Source organism: Rhinichthys klamathensis, unplaced genomic scaffold, assembly GCF_029890125.1.
Source record: "Rhinichthys klamathensis goyatoka isolate OS25496 unplaced genomic scaffold, OSU_Roscu_1.1 h1tg000329l_1, whole genome shotgun sequence".
NCBI lineage: Eukaryota > Metazoa > Chordata > Actinopteri > Cypriniformes > Leuciscidae > Rhinichthys > Rhinichthys klamathensis.
In genome coordinates, this window is record NW_026606844.1 from 2,662,007 (window position 1) to 2,682,754 (window position 20,748).

General features: G+C 40.0%; 2 protein-coding genes across 3 annotated transcripts in view; both read left to right on the plus strand.

Annotated features, from left to right (window-relative positions):
* The window catches only part of nf1a (neurofibromin 1a), an 89,435-nt gene extending 84,548 nt beyond the window's left edge, over positions 1 to 4,887 (plus strand). Inside the window, exon 57 of the mRNA XM_056272008.1 lies at positions 2,254 to 4,887. Coding sequence (XP_056127983.1) covers positions 2,254 to 2,396 — 143 coding nt within the window. The 3' untranslated portion in view covers positions 2,397 to 4,887. The remainder of the gene's footprint in view (positions 1 to 2,253) is intronic.
* A 1,210-nt stretch (positions 4,888 to 6,097) lies between these two features.
* Positions 6,098 to 19,886, plus strand: akap1b (A kinase (PRKA) anchor protein 1b). 2 transcript variants are annotated; one of them, XM_056271921.1, is made up of 11 exons: positions 6,098 to 6,260; positions 10,054 to 11,621; positions 14,552 to 14,685; positions 14,960 to 15,086; positions 15,171 to 15,298; positions 15,606 to 15,783; positions 15,864 to 16,014; positions 18,545 to 18,612; positions 18,700 to 18,773; positions 18,865 to 18,930; positions 19,340 to 19,886. In XM_056271921.1, the coding sequence occupies exons 2-11, from the start codon at positions 10,079 to 10,081 to the stop codon at positions 19,400 to 19,402; spliced, it is 2,532 nt and encodes an 843-aa protein (XP_056127896.1). In that variant the 5' UTR covers positions 6,098 to 6,260; positions 10,054 to 10,078; the 3' UTR covers positions 19,403 to 19,886. The 2 variants fall into 2 exon arrangements, with proteins under 2 accessions (XP_056127896.1, XP_056127897.1); XM_056271922.1 differs by lacking the exon at positions 6,098 to 6,260 and adding an exon at positions 6,992 to 7,161.
* The last annotated feature ends 862 nt before the right edge of the window (positions 19,887 to 20,748 follow it).

Sequence of the window (20,748 nt, forward strand, 5' to 3'; positions counted from 1 at the left end):
GACTAAGGCTGTCGAGCCCCACTGGTGCGTTAATATGCAGTTTCAGTGGCAACGGTTCCGTATGGCATACCACCTACCGCAAAACACAATATCTGCCCAAACACCCGTCATTCACGCAAAATTCACAGGAACCTATACAAATAAACCAACAGACTCTTCAAGTTTTCAAGAATTCTACGAAACCGTAGCGTGGCGGCCTGTACCCAGCCAGCTAGAATCTTTCCGTCTCAACCACAGCCAGTTGCTGCTCCTCTCTGCTGCTTCAGATAAGTTCTTTACTGTGCGACGCAACTCTTGGCCACTGAATCCGACGTCTCTGAGGAACCGGGTTGTAGAGTGTGCCACAAAACCTCGACAACCCACTTCCACTGGATAAACCTGGACTCTCCATCCTCGCTGTTCTGCTTCAGTGGCCAGATGAGCATACCGCAGTTTCTTCCTCTCATATGCCTCATCTACCGCATCCTCCCATGGCACTGTTAACTCTATCAGTTGAACAATGCGTGCTGATCCAGACCACAAAACAATATCTGGTCGTAGGTTAGTGGTGGCAATCTCAGGTGGAAAAATAAGCCGTTGATCAAGATCAGCCAGCAGCTTCCAATTTTCCTGGGCGAGAATTGGTGTTAACACCTTTTCTTGGTGGTTGCTCGCCTGGGCGGAGGAATATTGTCTTCTGCGTGTAATGTTTTGCTAGAACAGGCGGCAACTTATTGGTCATACTACGCTTGCCTTCCAATGCTAAAGCCAAACATCGCAGTACTTGGTCATGGCGCCAAGTAAACCGACCTTGGCTAAGAGCCACCTTACATCCTGTCAAAATGTGCCTTAATGTGGCAGGTGATGAACACAGAGGACAAGAGGGATCCTCTCCTACCCAGAGGTTTAGGTTCTGCGGTGATGGGAGAACATCATATGTTGACCTAATAAGGAAACTGATCCTACTCTCTTCCATTGACCAAAGGTCTTGCCAGCCCATCTTGCGTTGTTCCACACTGTCCCATCTCATCCACTCTCCCTGCTTGGCCTGGGAAATGGCCTTTATACACCTCATCCTCTCCTCCTGCTTACGCACCTCGTTGACTACTAGCTTCCTACTTTGAGCTGGGCCTGCCTTGTGCCATTTAGGAGGAGCTAAACTGAGCCCAAAACCCCCTCTTCCATGCTGTACCTGTCCCACGATATCCCCAATTTGAAGGTCAGCCTTTGCCTCTACTACAGATTTCTTTGCTTACCAGTTTTTAACACAGGTGCTGCCTCCCTTACACATTTGTCGAGTGACTCTACTAAGGTCATTTCCAGTCTGACCTTGGCACACTTAAACTCCTCGGTTAAAGCAGAGACTGGCAGCTGCAATATTCCTTTACTATAAAGTCCCACTCTGCTGAGGCAGCGTGGAACTCCCAACTATTTCCTGATGTATGAACTTATCAACGCTTCCAGCTTATCCACTGTTGTCAAAGAAACGTCGTACACGGTCAGTGGCCACAGCAACCTCGGCAGTAGACCAAATTGAAAGCACCAGAGTTTTAGTTCTAGAAACATAATCACTGCAATAATGATCCAATCATAGACTCTTAAGCATTTAAATCCAAACAGCGACTTCAAAATGTTATATGAAATTTGATATTTAAGGCAGTTTATGGTTTGCTGTCTATTACATAACCGCTTGGTTTCTTTGTTATATACTTTTGGCACCACAATTCAGATTTAGCACCGAGCAAGGCACCATAACCCAAGGTTAAAAGCTCTGTTAACAGCCTTAAAAGTGTGAAATGTTAAAGACATGCATTTACCCAGTTTTAAACAGTGTGAAAAGCCTTTTAGAGTTTAGTTTATTTTATTATAGTTGGGGAATTTGAACCTATGAGAATAGTAATGCTGATATTGACCTTCTAATAATTTACACAAGAACAACAGGCACATTTTAAAAGCACACTTATGTCTCACACTTGTGTCATAAACGCTCACACACGATCCCTACATGAGACTTTCTCCTCAGTGTGATAATGTTGTGCACTGAGACACCTGCTGGTCAGTATGTGTACTTACAGCCAGACTCCATGTCAAAGCATGTCTGTAAAATCTGACACTTTAGTTATTGTTTTAAAATATTTTGTTTACATTTGATACATTTAGATTAAAATAAAAAAAGGTAATTGATTCAATTCGAGGTTTTAGATAGGAAATAGGCTACCGGTGTGCACGCAAGGTTGCGATTCAGTGATGTTACATAACATCTCTCTCCTGCAGGCATCGACAAGGAGAACGTTGAGATTTCTCCCACCTCGAGTCTCTCCACCAGTGGGCGAATGCGACACGGGTCAGCCAGCCAGGTACAGAAGCAGCGTAGTGCAGGCAGCTTCAAACGGCCAAGCATCAAAAAGATCGTCTGAGAAGCATTTCTACCTACTCCGCGGCCATCGTTCTTCTCCACGAATCCTTTTTGCTTTCCCTCGTCCGGTTTAACAAGGTTCTTGCATTGAAGAACCGCTTGAGTGTTTGTTTTTTTTTATACCAGTTGAAGCTTGCCACATACTTGCCTAAATGAACTTGTTCGGAGGATGCACTGAACTCTCCGTGTTGCACTCAACATCAAAAATGTCTTGGGACTGACCACATTGAAATGCTAAATTGAGGCGTCCACTCTTCGTTTTGCACAAACTTGAGATCATGTCCTCATCGATGTCTGAAAGAAACGCATACATGAGAAACTGATCTGATTAACCACTACAGCAAACAGTTGACCAACCGTGTGGAGACCCGCAGGCTCATTATCTTGGCTCGACATCCGGCCCTTTTCCATTTAGTCCCGGACCCGCCTTGGGATGGACGTGCGGCCTGACTTGTCCCGATATCCACAGGCTTGAAATCTGGATCGTGATCCAGGTGTATACACAGAAAGATTATATGTGTACTATACTATTGACGATAATAACGATCACATGTTTTGGGTTCTTATTTTATCCATTGTGTGCCTTTGTCAGGGTTTTCAGCTGTGTATAGTTTGTAAAATAGGCAAGACCTTGCTAAGGAAGGGAAAACAGGTACTAATTATGAAAACATGTCGCGGCTTTAACATTTACCATATTGTTCATATGTCGCTACGGTGTAAACAGTGCCATGTGACCATGAAATATGAGAATATCATATTGCGGCATCTAAATATTTATTCTGTAAATGTAGATAATCCTTTCGGAGATCACATGAAGGTTTACGTTGCGATCGTTATATCATCAGTTGTCGAAAACGATTCTAGCAGAGCAACGGATGAGTATGTATCCGTATGTAGTATTTTCCCAAAATGCACAAATCAAACACGACAAATTGGCATTAATATTCATCGTCTCACTGTGGTGCAATATGTTCTTCTTTTTTTTTCTTTTTTGATTCGTTGAACACTATGTGTGTACAAATTGCACATGATTTAAGTGTGTGATCAGGAAATATCCGTGCACACTTTTACCTTCCCCTGTTCCCGTCTCACTAACGGCTCACATACGGCACAGAAATCCCAATCCCGCCACATGCTGACATAGTAACATTGCACCAAAGACTAGTTTGCAATATTGTGAGGGGAAACTGTTGTTAACTCCATTTTGTACATTTTTACGTGTGTCTTGTCTATGTTGTATGCCTTAAAATAATGATTTCTTCCATACGGTTCTCACTAGCTTTGTAACAATGTTTGTTTTCGGCATTTCATTTAATCGTTTTCTAACTTGGCACCTAACCAGTGAATCGCAAAGTTAAACAATTGTGCCATTTTAAGTTTGAATTAAGAAGCAGTTTGCAAGGCCTCACAATTTATGTAACATGGCCGTTAAAATTGAAGTGGACGATTTTTGTGTGCAATATTTGTTTTCTGCATTTTTCAGCCATTATTATGTCGATCTGTAAATCTACAAGGAGGAAATGGCAGTGTACCTTGTGACAAACTCAAAGTACATGTGTTTGCTCTTTGAAATACTTATTAAAGGGAAACTTGTATTACTAAAGAAGGGTACCTGCCAAACGTTTGAGGACGGAATATTTATGCATAATTTTAATTTGATGTTTTTGAAAAGATTGTTTTTGAAATACACGAGTACCAGATGATTCACACTTAAAACTGGGACCAAATCAATGTCATTTTTTCCATTTTATTTGTAGATTTATTTTTACATTTTTGTTTGTTTTACAGCCGTACTCCTGCAGATCCCAAAATTTGCATTCATCCTGACTTTTGGTTATTTTAGGGCACTAAGTGTCAGTGTTTTGTTATGATCAAAAATGAAACTTGAAATGTTTATTCCTGTCGTAATGGTTAATTTCGCATCAATCCATGTCAAATTTACACCTTTTTTTTAATGCAAATTGGAAATATGAAGGAACATAAATTACCCAATTGAGTGTTCGAAGTGTAAGATTTGCCTTTTTTGCGTCCATTACTCCGAATACCAAGAATATAACTCCTTTCTCTTGAATCTTAGATGTTGCATTGCTACTACCAATCTAAAACTGACCTAATCAATACTTTAAGACAATAATGAAGGCACAGTCTTGACTGCCATGGCAGCGGTTAGACACACGGCATGCCCCTAAGCCTTTTAAATTGCATATGTAATTAAACTCATCATAAACAGACTTAAAAAGTGGTTTATTTTATATAATTCATGATGTGTGTTTGATGCATTTGCCAGATTTTTAATTGCATTGGTCATCTGTAAACAATGTATCTGTCACCTGTAAATATGTTTGTGTAAAATTGGAAGGTATATAAATACAAGTGTAAATATATGTGATATTGTATTACTTGCTTTTTTGTAAAGCGGTTAGTTGCTGTACATGTATAACATGGCAATTTAATTATACCAGTGTTCGTAATAAAAGTTTCCCTCAACCCTGTTACTGTGCTGTTCAATGTGAAATCTTTGTTCGTTCTCTCTGGGTTTTATTAAAGGCCAAACAAAAAAATGAAATGCCAAAACTATATACCTGCATCAGATTTTTATCATATTGGAAACCTGAAATCTGTGTGATCACCAAAGGTTTTGGTAATTTGAAGTTTTGGTGGGTTTGTATTGAAAAATGTATCAGAAATCTTAACTATAACCTCACTATAGGGCAATGTAATGAAATCTAAATGCAGAAAATACTCCGTGGCTTAAATTCATTATCTGAAATGATAACAGTTCTACAATCTCTTATTTCTAATGGTAAAGGAGCTACCAGTTTGGTTTTGTAATATTCATATTCATTCTAAATATATATATAACAACCAAAAACATATGTTGTATTTGATTCGAAATAACAGTTAAAACCCAATTTTGTTAATCCAAATAAATGCAAATAGGCTACCTAAGAGACAATTTGGTGGCTCTGAAACATTTGGGAGGACCCAAAACTTCTCACTTTGGAATCTGTTAATTATCAATTGTGAAATAATCTGTATAGATCATTTACAGATGGATTAGGGGAACTGACAAATAACATGGCTAATTATTTTTTCACGTGATTTTTAATATATTTTAAAATACATTTATTTTAGGTACTGTGCAAGTTTAGCATTTCATTTAAGTTTGTCAGTTTTAATCCCCTTTTTGCTTTTTTTCAGGGTTTCTTAAATAGGCTACTCTAGTCTCTCAATTAATGTGAGGTCATAAAAAATGTGTATAATAATTATACAGTAATGTTGTTTAAACGCTTTAAAAAAAAGTTTTCGATTAAATATAGCACACAGTCTGACGGGTCACAAACAGATAACTGATCTTTCAAAATGCCAAACCTCCAATATAGCCTACTGAAGTGTAGTGTAGGCTACCAGACATGCAGGGGCAAAGTTCAAAGTTTAGCAGCTAACTGCATCAAATATGTGCTGCTCTTTTTACTTCAAGTTTGACTTTAACTGAAAACATATTTTGAGTTACGATTACTTGAATCTATTTTGAGTCTGTCTGTCACGTTCACGTCTTATTCCCTATAAATTATAAAAACCAAAAGAATGTCCCCAGTAGCCTCGCGAAGTCCGAGACCACTGTAATCTCGCGACATTTCAATGCATTTACAGTGAGAGCGGACTTATCGCGAGATTTGATCAGCTGATGCGTCTCTGTTTTTAGAGTGTGCGTTCGGACGGTCAACACGTGGGGAGGAGAGACAAGAGACACACACACATACACATACACACACGAAGAGGGGGGACACGTTGGGATTGTGCTGGGCCTTGAATACGTAACATTAATAATATACGGTGGCGGTGCGACGGACGCATAAACAGAGTGAGTATAAATCGCGTGTTCGGGTTTTACTTCATATGTTGATAGGTAAAGCTTATACCGCAAAGAGGGAGCCCATTTTAGCCGCCTCTCTTGATTAGTCCTGCTGTCTGGTGTGCTATGCTAATCATACAAACTGATTTTAACCATCTTACATTCAATCATCTCATCTTGATAAATGATTTCCAGCTTCAATGGCTCGACAGTGTATGTTTGACATTGCGCCAGTGCTATCAGCTATCTAAAACGCTTTAGCTACTGCGGCTAACTGTCGCCAAATCTTGAGTTCAACCCTAATGCATGGGTTAAGTCCTGCACGTCAATTAATTTCGTCTAATTAAGCAATTATTAAACGTCATAATTATCTAGTAGACCAGGTACCATGTCGCAAAGATCAGCTTGACCACCTTTAACTGGTATGACCAGTGACGTTGTCATGTTTTGGAATACAAATGACCTGTATTTTAAAGTTAGTAAGTAGCTGGTTGACTAGGACCAATGTTAGATGTTCCACAAACTATATTGACCATTTTAGTCTAGGTTGACAAGCTGGTTGCTGATTTGTTTCTGTTCCTACCAGCTAGAAACCATGAAAATCTGGATTTTTCCATAGGGAGTTGTAAGTTGGATATTTGTGAGGTCCAATTCATAATGTTACTTGGAGCTGTTGTAATTTTGGTGTGGTCATTCTGCAGAATGACAGCGGAAAACACGCTCTCCTGCTTTGTTCTCTCGCCTTTTGCGCGTTAAAGTCAACTCGCACCTTCATTCAGCTGAATTATGTACCGAGACACATGGACGAGTTGTTTCTGTGAACTCATGGATAATTCAGGTCCTCACTGAAGGAGCACTCGGTGGAGGGTTACCCCGGTGAAATCGTTTTAAAGTCAAGATACTTGAAGCGGTCAGTACTTTAGATTGAATGGTTGCATGGGGTTGTAATTCATTCAGCGGCCTACCACGCGTACTGTAGGTCAACATCACCTCGCTTACTGGTTATGCGGGTTCTCCTTTATTTAATCAACTCGGTTATGTGTATGTTTCATTGCTGTCATAAACCGTTAAAGCTCCTGCTTTTATTTTTCAAATTTCGCCCTTTAGTCCTTATAGCAGCAGCCATGGACCGTTAGCTTGACTGCTAACACACGCAGCATGCATTACAACCTCGCATACATCTGGTTTAACGTGTTGTATTTGTCTCAGCCAATACATGCGCTTTTATGCACAAATATGTCGTGTTATATTATTGACTTTCGCTGCATTGTCAGTGCGGTGAAGCGCGCACGTCACTTTTGTGGCTGTCCTGTGTAATTCTCTGCCAGTGGCCGCTGCGCGTAACGATCACCGCACGCGCTGGAGGGTTCAGAGGTTCGCTTTTGTATTCTGAATGCAGTAGCTCTAGTAAGCCGCTTACTAGCGATCAATGGGTTCGTATGTAACGTGTTGCGCGAATGACTGGCTACGGTGCCCTCTCCGTTATCTCTACACCTCCCCAAGGTCGAACAGCCACCGTGCAGCACGCGCTCGGGTCTTTTTCTATGGTTCGCTCGCGCACGCGCGCAAGGCCATGATATGACAGCGTGCGTTAACTCGGCGAGCGTTTATTTAACCTCATGCTGAAGGTGAACACGGTCTTCCTGAATCAGTTTGTCATTTACTGTGCAGAAACTTCAGCATGTTGCACTATTCGTTTAACGCGGCTGCTTGAAGCTCTCGAGACTGATAGCGCTAACAGACAGTATAGTAGTAATATTATTGCATGCATTGTATGACCAGACCAGCCCTCCATAGCTATTACTGTTTCATTCAGCAGAGAATAGGAATGGAGAGTGGGTCATATGTTATTAATAATATCTGAAATGTAGAATTTTTGGGGGTGAATTGGAAGCTGTTTATGTTGCACTTAAAATAGGTAGGGTACATTTGTTTTCATGTTTCATTAATGAAAAGTTTTTCAATTTCAGAAGATCAAGTTAAATGCTATATGAGCGATTTTCATTTAAGTGGTTTGCAGATTTTGCAATCTTGTCATCGAAATATGTGATATGTAAATGTAGGCTAAGACCCTTTTTTTTTCTTTTTTCTTTTTTACTTTTACAGCAATAATAAATAAATGTAAGAATTGAACATGATGTATGAAATGGGTTGAACAATACAGCAGAATGGGTGTATTTTTTTTTAGCTCGATTAATGCTGTTGCTCTTTAGAGGCTATCTACTTATATATAAATATATTTCAAACTGATTACAATAAATTCCATTTCTTTACATATTCAGAACCAACTTTCTTTTCTTGCAGTGTATTTTGTTCACATGCTACATGCTGTAGTCCTTATTCATTGACAGTCAGAGAGGCAGTTGGCAGGCTGTCTTTTGAAACACTATCTGAAAGCTGAAGAGAAATAGAAACCCCTTTATCTTTGGTTACTATGTACAGGAGTGAATGGGAGGGGTTTGTATATGATGTGTTCCTCCTCTTCTTGAGACTGGGATATGCTGCTCCCATGATGGAAAGGCATGCATGAATGTCCTTTTTTAACTCTGAAAGGATGCTCCTCCCATTCAAGCAGTGAGGTAGACATGGCACGTAGCTCCCAGCACAGCAGCCTCTGAGGTTGAGTGTCAGCCATGTGATATTGTCCCTGAAGTTTCTGCATGGCTGCACAGAAATCTCCCCTCTCCCACTGTAAAGCAGCCTGACCAAAAGTGCTGCAAACAATGCAATATAAAATGCAATCTAAGTTAAGATTTTTTTTATTTATTTTTTTAGATTCCTGTTGATTACTGGCTTACATTATGATTGGATCTGTCTTTTGTGAAAGATGCCGTTTAAAAAAAAAATTTATATAGTTCAATGCAAGATGTTTAATGCCCATGCATCTTGCCTAACTGTGAGTTAGTTGTTTTCTAAATGTTAAACAGACAGTGAACAAGACAAAGGAATGAATGTTGACTAGGGTGCAATTTTCCATGATGAGAGTATGAGTCACCCATTCTTTCACTTCTTCCCAAAGGCAACGCATCCTAACAAGAAATGTATTTTTTTTTTATTACACATCTTTCTTGGATGCTTTCTGGTTGGTCTGTCTGTGGTAAAATGTTTGCTACTGGTTTCCAGCCTCACTAGCTTGTCTCATATCACTCTGCTCTCTTCTTTAAAATAAAATAAAAATTATATCAATACAATTCATAAACTCGTATCAATATTTTATGTCCATTCGTTTAAATATTTAAGTAGCTGTGTCGTTAGTGGGATAATGTACAGTCTTTTGGTTATTTTCAAAATAAATAACTTGGCCTAATTGTGGTCCTTAAGGACTAGCTTTGAATGTGCTAGTATTAAAAATATTGGTTGTGTTGTCTTTATTAGAATGTAAAATTTTGGGGGCATATCTAAATATCCCTGTTTGTTTCTTTGTATTTTTTTTTTTTTTAATTAAACAATAAAATAAAGAAAAAAACTATTTATACTAGAATGGATAACAAGAATACCAATAGGCCAGATCCAACTTCAGTAGTGGTACTAAATTTTGATTTGTAGTTATTATAAATTGTACTTTTATGTTCAAGTAATAAATAATGTAAATAGTATAATATGCATACCGGTATATATTTTTTAAATTGTTTAAAAATGTATATATCTTTTAACTTTTTGAAATAGGATTGAATGGTTCTGCTTGGTGTGTATGTCAAGTTTATGGTCTGTCCATTATAGTGCGACATGTCAGAGCTCTGTAATTTGCTGTTATGTCTTTAACTCAATTTGACAAATTTTTTTACTTTTTTTTTATCTGCAGGTGTAGCTGCTAGGGTCTAGAGGAGATGCCACTGAGGTTCCGGTCCTTTGTTCCGTATACGCTTCCTGGAGTGCTAGCGCTCATAGGCTGGTGGTGGTACATCTCCCGCAAGAAAGAGCGAATCACCAGCCGGGACAGTGAGGAGGGGTCAGTTATGGGCTTGCGGACCTCCTCTGGCGAGGGCAGCAATGGGCTGGTCGACAAGAGCTGCCCCACAGCCAGCAGCACACACCGTAGAACCAGCCGTGACAGAGTCAAGGCCAAAGAGCACAGACCTGTTGAGCAGGAAGTTGTAGCGGAGATTCACACACCAGTGCTAAAAGCCACTGCAGGAGAGGTTCTTGGCGCCCCTCCAGTTGTCTTGGCAAGTGGACAGCTAAGCACTCCTCAGAGCAGTGCAAAATCATTTCCCCCACAAAGCCACCCAGAGACCACCAGGCAGACGACTCCTGTGTCATCTTCAACCCCAACAAAAACAGTGGAGGAGAGCCCTAATCACAAAGAACCAGAGGCCGCCACTGACACCAAACCTTCAAATCAGTTTCCGCCAGATCTAGCAAGTGCTGCTTCAATCAAGAAGCAAGTCGAAAACCAACCACTAATTAGGCAGCGTCCCGCAGAGCTAGCCAAAGCAGAGCGGCCTGAACCTGAGGGAGAGGTGGCCACTGAAACCTCGGCACCGACATGCGCTCAGAATCTGCCAGCTGACATTTCAAAAGATGAGCTGGCCTCCGTTGCGTTGTCAACGGAAGGCGAGGCTGTCTTGCTGGAGACCTGCAGCCCAAAAACACCTCTGACTCTGACCTCGTTCCCCAACTCCACCAGTACACCCCTCTCGGAAAGATCAACTGAGCCCCAGCACCATGAAAACGGAGACCTGGGCCTGCCGGTTGAGACCAGTCCAGACATGCAGGAGCTCCAGCGCCTCGCGGCGGGGCTGATCTCTGAGGTCATCTCAGCAGCCACCCAGGAGGTCATGGCGGTCAGCAGCTGTGAGTCCTGGTACAGCAAGGGCTCTGAAGCTCCTGACAGCAGCACGCCGGCTGTAAATGGTAAGGAAGTAGAGTTGTGTGTACCTCCTGAAAGTACGGAAAGTGAAGAGTCTCGGGCCGCACAGAAAGCGGAAGAGATTGTCAATGGTTGTCTGGCACCTTCGCTCTGGAAGATGCCAGAGAATGAGAAGGAAAAAGGCTTGTTGACTGTGCCGTCTGGGGAACAGTTGGAGTCAACGCCAGTTCTGGCCAAGCTGCAGGCGGAGGAAGCTCTGGTTGAAGACTCGGGATGTAGCACTTGCCAATCCGAGGATGGCGTCAGCAGTGAGGACCTCCATAGCACGGGATTGTCCTCGACAGTTTCTGAAAGCAAGGAGGACCTCATTCAAATTTCAGGGACTTGTAGGGCCTCAGAGGGTCATGGAGATGGACTGCAGGAGAGTCTTGTTCTAATTGCTCCTCAGGAGTCTCCGCTTACTGCAGAAAATGTTGCTACGGTTTGCGAAGCAGCACGGTTGAATGGAACAGGCCTCAGGAATGGCGCCGCTAGCGAGGTAGAAGCTGACCAATCAGGAGGTGAGTTAAAGTTCTTAAGAATTTAAAAGAATGAAAATTCTGTCATTTACTCACCCATCTCGAGTCAATCCGAACCTTTTTCACTTTACTCTGTGGGAGCCAAATAACACAGTGGCTCACCAACTACCCGAATCCATTTTAGGTGCGTCGGATGATAATACACACTTCTCAAGTTTGCATAATCACAAAATTATTTAAATAACCAATGTTAGGTCAATCAACATTCCTCAGGCTTTTTTCTGTGGAACACAATATAATTGGAAAAATATATTTGTCTATTTAATTAAAGTCAGTGGGGTCCATTGTTGTTCTATGAATAAAACAGTTGAAACATTCTTCAAAATATCATGCAATTTGTTTCGCAGGAGAAAAAAAATCAATCAGTTTGGAAATTATATGAGGGAGAGTAAAAGATGACAATTTTTATTTTCGGGTGAACTGTCCCTTTAGTCAAACTGAAATTAAATTCACAATATTGAAGTCCTTTAAAGGAGAACTCCGGCGCAAAATGAACCTTTGGTCTAATAAAACATTGGTACCTAGTCAACCGTTCTCTGAGATTTGTTTTCATGATAATCGAATGTAAAGAGTTTTATCTCTAAAAACAGTTTAGCCTATAACACTAGTAATGGGGGCATTTAATAAGTAAAAAGAAATTGCTAGTTTATACCACTAACAAGGCTCAAAATAGCCCCACACGAACACAGTAACATAATGAGGGTCCCTACATGCAAAACGAAGCATTGAGAACTTTGTAAGTGTACAGACCGTTTAATAAGAAGATAAAGATAAGATAAGTTTGATTAGTCGAGTCTGTTTTCCAAAGATGGCTCCTGTCTGTATACACGAAGTGGACTGTCTTCATCTTTATCTTCTTATTAAACGGTCTGTACACGTATAAAGTTCTCAATGCTTCGTTTTGCATGTAGAGACTCTCATTATGTTACTGTGTTCGTGTGGGGCTATTTTGAGCCTTGTTAGTGGTATAAACTAGCGATTTCTTTTTACTTATTAAATGCCCCCATTACTAGCGTTATACACTAAACAGTTTTTAGAGATAAAACTCTTTACATTCGATTATCATGAAAACAAATCTCAGAGAACGGTTGACTAGGTACCAATGTTTTATTAGACCAAAGGTTCATTTTGCGCCGGAGTTCTCCTTTAATTTCAGTGGTCTCAAAGCATCTCTCAGTATTGCACACTTCACATGAACTCCATCTTGGGAGATTGTTTGATTGTGCTTTACTTAATAGTTTGGGATGTAATACACTTATCATGCATTAATGCAAAGCGATCTGTGTTTGCTTTTTCCCCATGGCTCATGTTGTGTAGTGTCAAACGTTTTTGCTGATGCAAATCTAACTTTCCACAAAGGTTTTGAATTTTCATCAGAAGGAAGGCACAAAGGATTGGAATCATTTACTGACGCCCTCACGGTTTTCAATTGGCTTTGTTTTTGTGTTTAAATCCAAACAGCATCAGTCCTCCTCTTCTTGACATTTGGCCAGATGTAGTAGTGCAAAAAAGCCTAAGTCAAGGGTATCTCACAAACTGTGAATAGACCTCTGGAAATGGGATGCTCAAATTCCCAAACAGTGTATGTTACATGAACACAACCGCATGTGCACAGCTGTTTTTACCACTCCTTACTACAGCAACTTCCTTACATGGATGTCAGCGGTGTCTTGCTTTTTTAACTTCAGAGCAGGTGTTAGAAATCGCCAGTAGTTGTTCTGTTATTAGTTATTCAACGGATGTTTTTACCAGAACGTGGCTATACACCACACTGACCATTTTGCAATGTTTGTATTTGAATGCAGAGAGTGTTTTTCTGTTGATTTGATGACAGGAATCACTTGTATGTGTGGGGTGATTTGCCTGAACCGTTGTGAGGTGTTACTGCCTCACCAGCTGCTGCTGGTGATCCTTCTCCTGCCATATTGTGACCTGAGATTGGTGTGGAGACTGGCAGCACCTAGTGTCTCAGCCCGTCCTCTCTTGAATAAAAGGAGAAAATGTAACAGACCCTTGATGCTTTTTTCCCATTAGTTATTAGTTATTCCCATTAGTTTCCCATGGGAGTAAATGGGCAATTGTTGACGCTGTCGACTGCAAGTAGGAGGAAAAGTGTCATAAGCTTACTGCTTTAATGGTTTCAATCCAGGACAATAGTGGCATGGTTTTCGTCCTGAGTGAAGAGGCTGGTTGTTTTGTTTGTTAATGGTCCTTTTCATCTGTTGTGTTTGTTATTGTTACCCCATGGTTACTTAGCAAACAGTGATGACCTGGCTGGCTAAGCAGGCATTTGCGTTCAGTCTGTTAAAGAATGGTCTGTTTAGACCCCCTGAAAGTCATTGATTTGGGTTGCAGTAATGTTGTCAGGAGAATGTGTGGAACGGATGCCATATTTTTCAAACTATGCTAACAATCGGTTTTACTATATACAGATCATCTTGGAATTAGTTGCAGGTGATTATTGATTTCTTTAAGATGGAAGTTTTTTTTATTTTATGCATTTATTTAAATATTTATTTTCTACATTTTACCTTTAATATTCAGATGCAATACTATATATAATATTTCTATGATATGCAGACCACCCCAGGATTAGTTGCAGGTAATATTGATTGGTTTATTCATTTGGCAGAACTCTTTTTATTTATTTAAATGTATTTTATTAATTATGTCTTTTTTTTTTATGTATCTCTTTATATTTATATATGTGTGTATGTGTATAATATTTTTTTTACCTTTATTTTAACCAATGTGAATCTTAAGGTTTTGCAAATGTTTTTTGAAAATAGTAAATTGACTAAACTTTTACATTTTTCAAACATTTGCTGAAATCAATGAAATGATTCTGTATGTTTATATTTTGACACATTTGACTGACATTTGTCTGTGTGTGTGGGGGGGTTTCATAACAGGTTCAGATGTGAATAGCATGGATTCAGTGGACAGCTGTTCCACCTTGGGGGTGGGAGACGGCCAGCCGAGTGGCAGCCAGACCTGTCAATCACAGAGCTCAGATCTTATTGTGTGGGAGATTGAGGTGCCAAAGGTGTGTTTCCTTTTAAACCCTTATTCTTATTCACATTATTCTACTTCCATCAATCAAAAGTTTTTTCTGAAACTATTTTGGAATGAAGAAAAACTCATTGCATGTTTTCTTACAGGCCTTTATCTAAATGTCAAAGCACAGAGCAACTTTTGTCAACACCACGGCCTGAATGCGTAGCACACGTTAATTAAAGCTAATTAACTTAACTAGTCGATCATTATGTATAAATTCATTAACCTGTCTTGATATCTGTGGTTCTCCTCTGATTTTGTAGCATCTAGTGGGACGGCTAATCGGCAAACAAGGGAGATATGTGAGCTTCCTGAAGCAGAGCTCTGGTGCTAAGATCTACATTTCAACCCTGCCTTACACTCAAGAGTTTCAGATCTGCCATATAGAGGGTAAGTCAGTCTCTCCGAAGGGCCATATTTTTCCAGTTCAGCCATAGCCTCTTTGAATTGTTTTTGTTCTGGTTTGCTTCTTAGGAAGCCAGCAGCAGGTAGATAAGGCGCTGGCCTTGATTGGGAAGAAGTTTAAAGACTTGGACCTGACCAACTTGTACGCCCCACCGCCCCCACCACTAACGCTGCCCTCTCTGCCCATGACTTCCTGGGTAAGATTGGCTCCTTCCCCCCCCCCACTCCTGCAGACTACATGGGCAGCTACCTTTTAAGGCAGCATTCTGACGGTCATGCAGCACTCTAACACTTTCTGTGTAAATTGTACATAGGATTTTTTGTTGTTGCGTAAATTATCACATTAAATTCAATAGGACCGATCCTGTAAGACTGGATTTATGAAAGTTTTCTGGTCATGTTACTTGAATAAAATCGAACTGCAACCAAACAACAAAAAAACATCAGATAATTCCTGGATTTTGACATACTAACATAGTGCTTCAATGGATCTGCCTGGTACAGCTTCTGTTGCCCAGTGGGGTGACAGTGGAGGTGATCGTGGTGAACATTGTATCAGCCGGTCACCTGTTTGTCCAGCAACACACTCACCCTACGTACCACGCACTGCGCAGTCTGGACCAGCAGATGTTTCTGTGCTATTCACAGCCCGGCACTCCCCCATTGCCATCACCTGTTGAAGGTAAAAGGCTCCCCCTTCTCTCTTTTCACATTCCTCATTCTGTAGAGAATTACTCATTTTCTCTCTCATCTCTTTTCCAGTTGGAGTGATTTGTGCGGCCCCTGCTGTTGATGGAGCCTGGTGGCGAGCGCAGGTCATCTCCTTCTACAAAGATTCAACCGAAGTGGAAATTCGATATGTTGATTATGGAGGCTACGACAGAGTCAAAATTGAAACGCTTCGACAGATCAGGTTTAATACAACCCCCCCCCCCCCCTTTTTTTTTTTCTTTTTTTTTTCTTCACCTCTCCCTCTCATCAATGTACTATTAAGTTCTTAAATTGGGCTGTCAATTTAATTGCACCCTTATGTGTGATTTAATCGCACGCTTATCATGAAATTTAAGCACACACCATTTATACATACACCATTTCGTCATCATTTGCTATATCCAGCAAAGTAGAAGGGTGAATTGAAGGGTGATTCTCACAAAACTGTATTTTCTGCAAGCTTTTTTCAAGGTAAATTTAGGTGCCTTTCCAAAAAAGTACACCAAATAACCAAATGATATAAGGAGTCCATATAATTCATAAATGTATGCACACCAAAGCCAAAGCGTTTACAAAAGAAATTTGTACTTTTTTTTTTTTTTTTTTTTTTTTAGAATTCAACAGTGCGACAGCAAAGAGCGTTTACATTTTAGACAAGTCGAGTTGCAACAAGTTACAAAACTGAACAGGACCACAAAAAAAGCCCTAAACCAACCGCCTTGACCTGACTGCCTATACCTACTACAGCACACGGATCCATTCAGAATGTCTAAACACAAGACAAATCAAAACATTATCCTGTACATGAAATGTGTCGTGCATAAATAGCCTACAATGTGCGATCAGTGCACATACATTATTTGTTTGCGCATCGATATAACGGACTCACGTGTGCTTACAGTACGACTCCTGTACGTCTTTACCTTGATTGCAATCCTCATCCATCAAAACTTCACTAGCAAGACATTGGTTTGCCTTTTCCAGCCGAGGAATGTAGTTTGCATATCATCTGGCCATACAGCAGTGGGACGTTCAGTCTGTATTTCACACAGCACGATGCGTGAGGGAAACACACACTGGAATGAATAATTCACTTAAAATGCAATGTGAGTCTCTATTCTCTGTGCCATCTCTGATGTAATCAGCCTGGCCTTCTTTACATTAGCACTGTTTTGGACTGATTGTTTTGAAAGAATTTGCTTTCTGGATCTTTCGACTCGCTAATCTCCAGAATAAGATTTCAATTAAAGATTAGAGATTAAAGTGAAATCAGGTTAAAGTGTTAGAATAGAAATCTCCGCCTATCGGGGTTACATGCATAGATAAATATACATGGATACCACATAATGTTTCAATGGCCCACCATACGTAAGCCGTCTCCCAAATTGGAACTGTCAAAGCCTGTCCGTAAACATTCGAGAGCAAGTTGACTGTGTGTCTGCAACCGTAGTTAGAAGCATGTATGAAAATCTAAATCTGCAATTGCCTTATATTGAGTTAGTTTAGCATAATCATCTGATTAAGTCTAAGGCGTCAGCTAACATGACATTAAAAAGTTGCCATAGTTTAAAAACCTGTATGAAAACACAAACCAACACACTCACCTGTAAAAGGTTATCCCATTTCTTCAGAAATTTAAATCTGTGGTTTTTACAACCAGAAGCTGAGCAATGTTGTGTCATCATTGATTCTTAATGTGAGTGACGACATGCTGAACGTTGCAAGATGGCAGGCGTGCAGACATGTCTGTAGGGGTCCAATGTGGCATCTACGTATACGGCATCTATGGTTACAGGTGTTTGCGCCTTTGTAGATGCTCAGCGGGATAAACTCCTGAACTTTGAAGATCATCTAACTGCGTGACATAAATTAGATTAATGATGCAATTACACATACTTCAGTAATTTATTTGCGTTAAATTATTTTAAAGTGTTAAGGATTTTAATTTAATCGCATGCGTTACTGCATTAACGTTGACAGCCCTATTCTTAAAGTAAACAGCTGTATCGTGCATTGTCCACAACACACAATTTTATACAGAAATAATAATTACATATCAATTTAATATGTATTATATACAAGAACACTGCCGTTTAAGGGTGCTAAGTTTTTTTTATGTTTTGAAATGTCTCAAGGCTGCATTTATATGATCAAAAATACAGTAAAACAGTAATATTTTGAAATATGACAATTAAAGTGACTCATTTGAATACATTTTTAATTTATTCCTGTGATGGCAAAGCTGAATTTTCATCATCAGTGTCACACGATCCTTCAGAATCATTCTAATAAGCTGGTTTGGAATCGTATGTTGAAAACGGTTGTCCTGCTTAATATTTTTGTGGAAACTGATGCATTTTTGCATAATTCTCTGATTAATATAAAGTTCAAAAGAACATAATTTATTTGAAATAAAAAAAAGGTAACATTTATACTGTCACTTTTGTTCAATTTAATGCATCCTTGCTGAATTCGGGTTTTTTTTTTTTTTTTTTTTTTTTTGCTAAGTTTTGAATGGTAGTGTGTTTAGTATTTTAATATAGTATTGATTTTTTATATATATATATATAGTAAAATTTGTCATGAATGTTTAGGCATAAGGTAAAATAATTTGCATGATTTCTATGCAGTCATGATGGCAATAGATGATTTGTCATGATCAACCTCCCACCTTCACATGCTATTCACATCTTTTCAGCAAGTTAGGACCCACCTAACTTTTTCCTTTTCAGATCGGACTTTGTGACATTACCGTTCCAAGGAACAGAAGTGTTATTAGACAACATTGCCCCACTTCCAGGTATGCCTTGTTCTTTTAAATCTTAGAAGTTTAATTTTTCATCAGCTCGTTCCAGCTGGATCTCACTGTTGTTCACGTCTTCATTAGGAGAGGATCGGTTCTCAGCAGAGGCCAATTCTGCGCTGGAGGAGATGACAAGAGGGGTTCCATTGCTGGCACAAGTGAGTCTTTAAATCATTCATTAATGGATGACATTTATGTTGATGCTGTTTACAACCATCAGATAATTTAATGGGCAATTTTCTCATATAGGTCACCAACTACGACAATAACACAGGACTTCCTTTAGTACACATGTGGAACATGGTGGGAGAGGAGGTAAAATTACCATAATATTTTTTAAATTTATTTAATACAATTATTATTAATGGGAAAGGAGGAAAAATTATATTTCTTTTGTTCTCTGGTTGTTTTTTTATTAAAGCCTTTTATTTTTAAAAAAAAATGTTTACTCCGATATAAAATTTTGACATTTACTCATCCTCTTATTTCAAACCGGTATGTCTTAATTTCTTTTTTGCAAGAATGTCACCCTTTTAATAGTTAAACTATAGATTTGACATAGCAAAAGTGCAAAAAATGTGAAATATTGAGAAACTGTACATTCTCAGTTCTGTTTTTCTTGTGCAATCTCACTCATTTTAAAGGGGGGTCTTTCATGCTTCGCATTTGTCTTCGATAATGAGTAGCATGAATAACATGATGATACTTGGTTCCTTTTTTGTAGCTGGTCCTGCTCAACCGCACTTTGGCAGAGCGAAGTTATGGCACCTGGGTGGACAGTTTCTGATCCTCCAGAGATCCCTCGCTCTCCTCTCCTCACTCACCTCATGGCCCACCTGCCCCTTAATTATCATCACTCATCATGAATATCAGCAGGTTCTGTCCTCCTCACCCACCGTGTCCACCACCACCTCCTACATGAAGTGCGCATCACTGGCTCTGGGAGTTTCTTTTTTCGGTTCGCTGTCCCCTCCGTCCTGCCTTTTTCTATTTTCATTTTTTTTCTTTCTATCCCCTTACGTAAGAAATCAATGTACTGTATGAAAGAGAAAAAAACGAAGAGGGAGCTAAGCGTCAATGACTGAACCACCAACAAGGACTGAAGTTTTCTTGACTGTGCTCCTGTACATTTAAATATTGTAACTAAATAAAGGTTAATCATGTTTTCCGTCCGATCAGACTCCTTCCAGCACAAAAAAACAGACTGTGGATTATCATGCCGTGGATGAAAAATCTGTAGTGATAAGAAAAAAGTACATTTGTGAAGATAACTATGGTGCAGTTAAGACTCAGTGTTGTTGCTGCTGATGTAATCCTGAGACTTGAGACATCATGTTTGCATTTACGTTATCACGGCTTTGTCCCAGTTTCACTTCCCAGCCAGGTGGTTCTCCGTGCAGTTCAACAAGGAATAAACGACCACAGCTCCATGTCCTCCATCTCTATGTCTGTCTGTACAACAGTGTGGCCTTAAGAGGGTAATACTCAGCCAATTTCATGACCTCCCTCTTCCCCACACTCTGGATCTGTAGGAATCCAACTGCCTTCGGCGTCAATAGGCCTGACACTAAGCATCACTTCATTTACTTCACTGATTACAGAGTCTGTTAATCCAGGAGACGTCTGTGCCCTCCTGACCTTTGGGCCTTTTTTAGGAAAGACTACACTGAGTTTTCAGCCCTAGAGGGACACTAGAGCTTGAATGGTGCTGCAATAGATGGCAAAAGGGCCTATACGGCTAATTCTTATCTGTGGAGACACTAAAAGAATAACTACACAAACCAGAACACTACTGTGTGATGAGGACAGCAGGGCACTTCCCTTCTGGGTGGATGAATTGCATTCAATGGGTCTGTGTGTTTTTGTATGCATGTAATTCTGCTCCAAAGCACGTCGAGTCACATGTCGCATTATCAGTGTGATGGGCTGCTTGCTTTCGTCTCACTCAAGATCAGTCTCGCAATAACGTCACGTCTATTAGACCCATTGCCATTAATGTCTCTTTGCATTCTGTACATAACATGTTACACGGTGTCCAATCCCAGCAACCCACCCAATTGGCTCCTAGGAGAAGCTGTCGATACACCTACCTGGCTTGGAGTAAAGCTTTAAGCCTTATCCATTGTTCTTTTT